Source organism: Rhagoletis pomonella, unplaced genomic scaffold, assembly GCF_013731165.1.
Source record: "Rhagoletis pomonella isolate Grant_MI unplaced genomic scaffold, Rhpom_1.0 Rhpom_scaffold_00003, whole genome shotgun sequence".
Taxonomy (NCBI): domain Eukaryota; kingdom Metazoa; phylum Arthropoda; class Insecta; order Diptera; family Tephritidae; genus Rhagoletis; species Rhagoletis pomonella.
In genome coordinates this window covers 79193588-79203456 of record NW_023458557.1, presented here as the reverse complement: position 1 = coordinate 79203456, position 9869 = coordinate 79193588, and the positions used below count along the sequence as shown (strand labels likewise).

At 31.2% G+C, this 9869-nt stretch overlaps 1 protein-coding gene across 3 annotated transcripts in view; it reads right to left on the bottom strand.

The window, feature by feature from the left end:
* Positions 1 to 8248: 8248 nt before the first annotated feature.
* Positions 8249 to 9869, bottom strand: part of LOC118735599 (uncharacterized protein KIAA0513) — a 150451-nt gene continuing 148830 nt past the window's right edge. For all 3 annotated transcript variants that reach the window (XM_036465432.1, XM_036465435.1, XM_036465434.1), the window contains one exon: positions 8249 to 9095. Coding sequence is in view for 1 of the 3 variants with exons in the window: in XM_036465435.1 (XP_036321328.1) it covers positions 9063 to 9095 (33 nt within the window). In the remaining 2 variants the exon portion in view is untranslated. The remainder of the gene's footprint in view (positions 9096 to 9869) is intronic.

Here is a 9869-nt window from a genome sequence, read left to right as displayed (position 1 = left end):
TCATCACTCTCCGTACAAAAAAAAATCGGTACTATTTTTCCATTGGAATTATAAAATCTATTATATTTTAAGACGTCCACCAATATATTTCGGAAAAATATTAAGATATAAGTGAGCTGGACCGATTTGAAAATACCTCCAAAAATGGAGTTTTTTATAAATAAAAATGGTTTCTTAAAGATTTTTTTTGAAAAAATCCCCTCAAATGACAAAACGGTTTAAGCTTAAAATATTTGCATAAAAATATTTTAAAAAAATTTTAAAAAAATTTGAACGGAATCGTAATGATGAGATTTTTGATGCTGTTTTTTAACTTTTTTCAAAGATTGGTAGAGGAAAAACTTGAATAACTGAACCTAAACTCTTCCGATTTAGACTTAAGAGATGTCATTGGAAAGGTATTTTCTCACCCTTTTTATTTCTTTGCTAATAAAATAAACTCATTCAAAGGATGGAAGAGAAAGGTAGGATGAACGAACGTCATTCAAAGTTGAATTAAGATGTCTTGGTATTCGAAAAAAAAAACAAGATGGGACACGAATGACGTTTTTTGGCCAGAAATAAAAACAGTGTGAAAATACCTTTCTACTGAGATCCCATAATTCTAATTCAGAATAGTTTTGGCCCAGTTATTCAAGTTTTTCGTAAAACAATCTTTGAAAAAGGAAAAAAACAGCATCAACAAAAATCTCATTCTTTCGATTCCGTTGAAAATACTTTTAAATATTTTTATGCAGATTTTTTAAACTTAATCTAATTTGTCATCTGATGCGATCTTTTTCAAAAAGTTCTTTAAGAAACTATTTTTATTCATAAAAAACTTAATTTTTGGAGGTATTTTCAAATCGGTCCAGCTCGCCTAAATCTTAATATTTTTGCGAAATATTTTGGTGGACGTCTAAAAATATAATAGATTTTGTAATCCCGGCGGAAAAACCGCAACTTTTTTTGGTGATGCAGTCTAATGTACATACAAATGTGGAGCGCAGCAATACATAAATAGACTTGTACCAGTGGAAAGTTAATTGCGCTACGTGCAGGAGTTAATAAACAAAAGCAGTTTACAGCACACTACATAAATAAAAGAAATAAAATGAAAATACATGAACTGTAAAATATTCATTAAATTTACAATGCATACTAAACAAAATACCGCTAATCGTACACATGCAAACATAGCAGTTAACACTCATACACACTCTAAACATAAAGTATTACAAGCTTTAGATGTGCACGCATTTGCAAGGAAAAAAAAATAAACTCGCGCAATTGTTCCATTTGTAAATAAAAAAAAAAAAAAATAGAATTAAAGAAGTATATTAATTAGTCTAACGAATCTAGTATGATAAGCCACATACACCATACAATTTACATAAATACTTATGTAAGTAGCAGCAATAAAAAAACGAATGCCTATTTAATTGTGCTGCATACCTGACCATCTATATCTATCTATGGTTCAATTGCTTACTGGCTGCTAATACAGTTGCATTTACTAGCGTAAATTTGAAAACAACCACAAAAATACTCAAATGCATAGAATACAGGAAACTTGGAATAATATAGATAAATTTGAATAAGAAATGCAAATTTTTGTGACAATGCAAATTTCAACACTCATAAAAACGCACAGGGTTGCCAGGGCAGGGTTGCCAGATCAGTAAACTAAAAAAAAAAAATCTAGTACTTTTAGTTTGGCAAGAGATGTAAGAAGAGAGGGAGAAGAGGTTTGTGTTTGTGTGTGTCAACGAAAATATAGAGAATAAAAAGAAAGATATATAAGTAGATACTTTTAAGGTCTATAACTGTTCTTTTTTTTACTTTCGTTTTTTAGAGTGTATTTCTCTCTTCTGACATAACCTTTATTTATTTTTGTTTCTTAAAAAGTAAATTTTTTAGACTACCAAAAATGAGTAAAATAAATAGTTTAAAGTTTTGTCTGTCCATTTCGTGCTGCGATTTTTAGCGTTTTCTCAGAAAATGGCTTTTTTGCAGAGAGAATTTATTGCGTTTACCATTAGGGGGAAGAACTCATTAAAGAGAATAAGCAAGAGGCTTTTTTTTCAATTTAGCGGCTGCAAGGGCTGCTCCTTTTAACTTTTCGGCGGAAGAATTAGGAAATTGAGCGTTTTCAGGTTTGCAAGTGAAATCAGTATAATACGCCAATATTTTTTAAAATTAGCCACTGCATAATTTCGTGTTACAATTAAGTGGCATTTTTTTTCTTTAGTATAAATGTTTCGAAAAAAACTACATTCATACTTTTTCAATAAAATCACAAATTCAAAAGTGACAACTTTTGACCATTCTTTTGTCAAGGGTTAAGAGTTTTGTTTGCAACAATGTGAGAAAATGGTTGCCTATCAATTAAAACTTGTTTGGTCCAAATTCATTTTGGCCACAAAAATGGACCAAATTACCCATAGTGCAGTGGTTGGATGCGAAGTGCTTATAAGAGGGGTCAGATTTGAATTACCCGAATGCCGAACTATAAAAACTACTTTTAATAGTTAGTCGGTCAAGCTCCTTGTGGAAAAAAGAACTGTATACTTTATACGGTTTTTTTATGTGGATTTGAATTTATGCGGCATTTCAAACAATATTTTCGCTGTAGCGGTTTTGCTCTTTTGAGAGTTTTTATTTTTTTCGGTGTGTAAGAGACAATGCTTGTGATAAATAATTGATCTTTGCATTCTTATATAATTCATGTATTTTTGTGGTATTTTTTTTGTTTTTGGTTAAAATACAGACACAATTTTATTTATTTCATTAATTTTTAGTTTTACATGGAATAATAATAATAATTGTTGAAGTGAAGAAATAAATTGTTTCTCTTTTCCTTTTTTTGGCTTAATATTGCCTCACTGAATGTTTTGTATGCGCTTTTTAGAATTTTATTTTTTTTTATGCGGTTTTTGAAAATGCTGGAACGCATCCCCTGTTTTTATATGAAAGTAAAGAACTTTTTTATGCGACTTTCTGAGGAACGCATGTACCACATAAAAAAAGACCTAAGTGTATTTGAGGTTTTCTTTGTCACTTTTTAAAATTAGTTGTTCTACCATTTCAGGCAATAAAATCATAAATATCTTCTTTCTTCTTCTTCTTCTTTCTTTATAAATATACAAATATATATATGTATATATATATTTAAAGCTGCCAAAGTAACGCCGAGTTCCACAAAACGATAATGCAACAATTTATAAACATCCACATATGTATGTATGTATGTATGTAAGTAGGTATGTTTTGTATGTGCTATTAAAGCTTGCGTTTAAACCTATGCACGTAGCCTGTCTGCCTTTTAAAAAGCAATTCAATGCTGGCATAGATAGTTGCTTTTTTCACCAAAAACAATTTTTTTAAGTATTTAGTAAAAAACATAACAAAAAACTATGTATGCCACAGTTCAATGTCCTTGCCACAAAAAAAGAACAAATACAAAAGGAATACATATGTACCAAGAACCTTATGTAAAAAAAAAATATTTATGTATAAAAAACTGCAGGTAATAATTTATTTCAACACTTAATCTTTATGGTGTACATATTAATAATATAAACAACAACAAACACTGCTCGCCGCTCTGGGTTTATTGAGAAAAAATTAATCAAATATGTTGAATTATAAATAAAAATGATTGAATTTAAGTGTAGAGCTAAAAAAAAAGAGAATTTGTAATAAAAAGGAAATAGTTAAGACCCAATGATTAACTATAGATTTTATGAGCATTGGTATTGCAATAAATTAAATAAAAGTGCAATTTCCACGTATTTATGTTAAATATTACAATTATTTTTATATATAAATATAAAAAGACTATAAGGTACGATTTATTGAAATTATTACTTTATATAAAAATTAAATATGTGCAATTTGCAAAAAAAAAGAAAAAAACCCGTTAGAACAACTACAAATATGTACATTCAAATAAAACCATAAAACCCAGCAATTGCTACAAGTGCTTACATTCATTACAGATTACACTAATTATAAATAATTGCCAATATGTATATGTACGTAAGAATATATATACGCATGTGTGCACTGCAAATGTGGCTATAAAAGACAACATTTTCAACGATGCAACAACACAAAAGAACCCGTGAACTCAAAACATTAACTACATATGTATGTACATACCTACATATATACAATTGCAATGAATGTATGCAAAAACTAAAAATATTCATGTAAGTATGTGTGTATGTATGTATATGTTAACAATAATTGCAAACAAAAAAAAAAAAAGTTCAGCATAAAACTACAGCGAAAAAATCGTGCTTACTTAAGTGTTGACTTATCGTAGCGACTGTGTAAGTGAGAAAGATGCGAGTAAAAACAAATTTAAGCAAAACCTAAATGACGTTAAGCTATTTAGTATAAAAATTAAACAAAAATTAGGTTAATAGTTAAGCTTTTGATGAGCAGAAAATGACGATGAAAAAGCTGAAGTTGGGGATAATTATTATGACTATTACTGTATACAAAAATACATACATATATGTATAATTAACAAGTGAATATATTATATATGTAATACTTACAAAATATTTAGTAAAAATAAATTTATTTTTACCTTTCTCATTTTAAGTTCATTTTTAAGTTTGCATATAAGAAAAAAAAAAAAAAACTATAAATATAAATAAAGCAAAACAAGTTATGATAAAAGTTGAAGCAAAATGATTTTATTTCCAGATGAAAATCAGAATTAAAGTTCAAACTCAAATTAAGCGGTAAGTACTAGTGATGTAAATTTTCGATACTTTCAAGTATCGATCGATGCGCGATGCTTTGGCAACAAGTATCGAATAAAAGTATTCGATACTCGATATTTTTACATTATTCCGTTAAAAATCCCTTATACTAAAATCGTAAATTCTTTCCGGCCGCGAGCAGATCTCGATGTCTCAACAAAAAATCTTCTTGAATACATTGATTGCCCTCGACTATAACATACGCTAAACAATTTTGTGAGCCTACTGAGATTTTTGAACAAAGTCGCTCCAAAGAGAATTGCCTTTTGTTTGATCCACGTTGCGCTCCGGTAAATTATCATTTTGAAAGCTGGTTATACACTGCTCCTAAACCAATCTCCATTCAACCACTGTAAATTTTGCCACCTCTTACTTTGCTTTGGCGACGCTTGTTATGAAAATATATTTTAACAATGATGTTTGAGTATCGAAGTATCGAAATAATTTTTTCAATACTCATCGAATACACAAATTGCTCAACGATATCAAATACATACTATTCGATACTCGATACTATTCACATCACCAGTAAGTACAAAGTAAGCGTTAAGCGGTGAAAGAAATGTCACAGGACAACGGTCCCAGCGATGCTCTTTCATATTTGACCGTGTGATAACGAATTTCTTCTGTTTTCAAACGGGGTTAGCACTTCGGTTGTAACGCAGGTGTTTGCGTGTTCTTGAATTATTTTATTTAAATTTTTACTATAAAAAAAAATCATTTTCTTTAACAAAATATTGACAAAACGACATAGGAAGTTTTTGGCTAAAATCTAAAAATATTAAAACGTTTTTGGCAAAAAAAAATTAAAAATTTAAATTTTGCATTTGTCTGAATAAAAAGTCACTAAAAAATATGTATGTATTTTTTTTTTTTTGAAAATCTATACAACATTTACTAGCTGACGGTAAAAGCACGAGTATCGAGAATAGCGAGGAAATATTTCTAAAAAATTTCAAGTTCGACTTGATTTAATTAATTTGCAAAAAACAAGGCCACACAAACTTCACCATAACGCCTCCAAACCTACGCCAATTTAAACAAAGTTGAAGCCAATTTAAGGAGCATCACTCGGAGCGGAATACTACAGCATTATTTTTGCAAAATAGGCGCCGCATCGCTGTAATTTTGCTACAAAAGCACGATAGATAATATTTTTTACCAAAATAACAGCTCTACTTTTAGGTGTTTAGCATTGCTACTCCGCACCGCTAAGCGAGCCCCTTTCATCTGATACCCATATCGCCGCAATCGGTCCATATTTGGCAGAGTTATAACAATTTTGATATTGGACGCCCGCCTTCTGCTGAGTTATGGTCGCCTGGTACCCCAAATTCCGCTACCCGGGATATTTGCCGCGGAAAAACAAGGTGTCACGCAATTCACAACACCTCCTCCAAATCGGAACCGATTTTAACAAAATGAGTGTCAATTGAAAGAGCATAGCTCGGGGCGCTGTCCCTGGGTAGCAGCTATGCCAAACGCCTAAAAGTAGGCCTTGCATTTTAGAAAAACCTAGAATGTTTCTGTAGCGAAATTTCATTGGAAGAGAAATGCTTCAGGACACCGCCGGAGAGATGAGCTTTCATTTGACACAAATTTTGTTAAAATCGGTTCAGATTTGGCGGGGTTATAGCGAATTTTCTGAAACCTTGTTTTTCCGCGACAAATATTCCAGATAGCGGAAGTCGAGGTACCAGGCGACCATTACCCAGCAGAAAGAGCGTCGTCCGGCACACAAATCGTTCTAACTCAGTCAAATATGTACCGAATACAGCAATATGGGTATCAAATCAAAGAGCATCGCTTAGCGGTGATTTGCTACGCCTAAAAGCACAGCTGTTATTTCAGAAAAACCCTTCCCTAGCAAACTTTTGTAGCAGAATGGCATCGATGCAGTGCTTATTAAAAAAAAAAAACAATGCTGTAAATACCGCCCCAAGTGATGATCTTGCATTTGGCTTTAAACTTGTTAAAATCCATTCAGATTCGAAGGAGGTGTAGTAAAGTTTCGTTTCTATGTCCTTATTTTTAGTGAATAAAATAAATCAAGTCGAACTTTGAAAATTTTGTTTTAATATTTCCCAACAAACTAGGATATTCGTTGCTTCACCGTTAGCAAGTAGACTCCTCATAGACTTATAAACAATTTCTTATTTGTAAACCCCTTATATAATAACTTTTATCTACAAAATTGTGTAAAATTTCCGTTTTTAATATTTTTTTGGCAAACAAAAAGCGGTACAAACAGACGTGGCAGTAGCGTTTTAAAAATTTTTAATTTTAGCCACAAGCTTTCTCTTTGCATTCGTACCATATCTCTTGAGGTAAATTAGTTTTTTATCAGAAAAATAGTAAGATTATAAAAAAATCTACAAAACGCGCTTGCAATTCGCAAAGGAAGTGTTGCACCGACAGTTTGGGAGCAAGCAGAACAAGCGCAGATAAATATCATTGCACGACAATAGGCGTTGGGCTAAATAAAAGAATAATTTACGAAGTACAGTACGAATTGTACGAGGTACTAATAAATAGCGAAGAAACCAACCTGCTGACTACCACAAGTGGTGTGGTTATTAGCTAACAGTTTGGTAGGCACTAGTTGAGTGCAGGAAATAGAAAATTACAACTGAATTGATAGGATTGAGAACTCAAGTATTTCAAATGGTACCCTGCAGAAAAAAATTATCAATTGATAATGAATAACCTACTTGTAGATAGCTTTTTTGTGGGATTTCTATAAAATATATAGCTTCTGGTTAGCTACAAAAAGCTAACTTGAAACAAGGGGACAAGTAGTGCAGGAGTAAAGCTCGAGATTGTTTTCTTTAAACGCGTTTCTATTTAAATATCCTGCACTTCGCAAATAGTTTTTCGAATTGAGGACAAATAAAAGGAAGATCGAAATTTCATATTACCGTTTTGAAGTTATGTCTGACGGAGTTCGAATATGGGACCACCTACAGCAGAATATGTAAACAAATATGAAATGTAATAAAATAAAATAAATAAATAAAAAAAAAGAAAAAATAAATATATTTTGTTTTTCCTATTGATATTTAATGCCCAAAAGTAGTTAGTTACAAGTTAGTTACATCAAATGCAGAGGTAACCACCCTTGACTATTTAGCGGCCATCGCCATAGAAATATAGTTAGCTTTCGTCAAAGAAAATATACAGATAATAAGTGAATTATAGCTCCTTCCTAATCAATTAAGTTTAGCTTATAGTTAGATACATTTCCTGCAGGGTATACTCACCTTCATGTTGCCATATACATATACACACATACTTATATTAAACCACAGTAGCCATATTCACCTATGTATATCTATGCATAAAGGTTCGCCGGCGCTGCCATATTCATAATTGTAAAATTGATTGTAAATAGTACAAAAACCGTAAAATATGTAAAATAAATTTAATAGTTAAAGAGTTTAATACAAAATAAGGCGTCCACACATTTTTTTCTTAATTCTGTCATCTTTCTATTTTTTTTGCAATTGCTACAGGCGGAGACCCTTAAATAATTTGCTTTATAGTTATTATTATTATAGTTGTTGAAAATAGAGACATTTAAAAGGCTGTAAATAGTGATAAAATATTTTAATATTTCTTTCGAATTGTAACTATTTTCTCTTTGACAAAAACTTATTTTACAGTTTTGTCGACATACATACGCTATTTGTCTTGTCCATGAAAGATAGACTTAAGTTGTTTGGTCAAATTTCCACAAATATGTATGTACATACTTTTCAATTACATCAGTAGACTTACAGCCGCATTTTAATTACACAGATCTACTATTTACATACATATGTACATAAAATAAATGCATCTGTATGTATATACCCTCATTTAGCTTCTATTAAATATCCTATAGAACGCTAATACATTCGCTAAAATTGCTCGCATTTCACCAGCAATCCAAATTTTGAAAGGTAACATTTTCATCGAGGAAGAAATTAGATAAAGTGGATGTTGGTTTGCTATTTTCCGCCCGCTGATGATTGTCTGAATTAATTAACTGCATCGAAATGCATCCAGTTCTGCTTTCCGTTAAGCTGTTTGTTCAAGCGAAGCCATTGAATTTTAACTGCACCCAGTTTTGTGTTCAGTGATCAAATTATTTTCTGCTTCGAATTTTGCTATTCCCCTTGTTGTTGTTTTATCATTTTGCGCGATAAACGATTTGTGGCAAGGTCCCATCGCAGCACACTATTAATTGTCTTTGCTTGCTATTGACCGTCACTTATGTCGATTGCATTTGATGATTTAGGCAGTAGGTTGGGTTAATCGTTCTGTTCAAATACACATTATAAGGGTGATCTCCAATGTCTGAAATGTGAAGATAAATTAGGCATGTAATAAAATGATTTAGATACCATCAAATTGTGTTTGCACATTATATAAGAAATTAGTATATTAGATTTTCTCAAAGAAGGAATATTTTGAGAGAAAAATAAAAATTAAATAATATTATTAGTAAAAATTTACATTGCTATGTACTACATTAGGGTGCCTCGCCAAAAAAAAGTTACGGTTTTTCGGCAATATATTAAGATTTATGAGAGCTGGATCGATTTGGATATACCTCAAAAAATCTCATTATTTTGATTCCACTGATACAATTTATTAAAATTTCTATGCAGACCATTTATGCCATGATTGGCTCTCAGACTAATGGGGGCCATGCAAATGGTTGCTATATCTTCAATATTCGGTTACACCTAGATTCCGTAAAACATTTTTTTTTTTATAGTTCTACTTGAATAATCATTAATGTACTGGCATTAGGGTGGTATTTTAGGGTGATAAGAACTGTGGTTTTGTGAGTAAGTACTAGAACGTGGTACATACTTCAAATAAATGAACTTTAGAGCAAAAAATTGTCTCATGAAGACAAAAAAAAATATCGATATACTCGTACCATATTTAAAAATCCGATATGACGAAACATTTTATAAGGCGATCCCTACGTTCAGCAAAAAAAAAGAAAAAATGAATTGACTCATATCTAAATACTTCCTTAGCAAAAGTTTAAAGCTTGAAGTTACTGACATTAGGGTGATAAGAACTGATGTATGGTGGGTAAGTACTAGAACCGGGTAC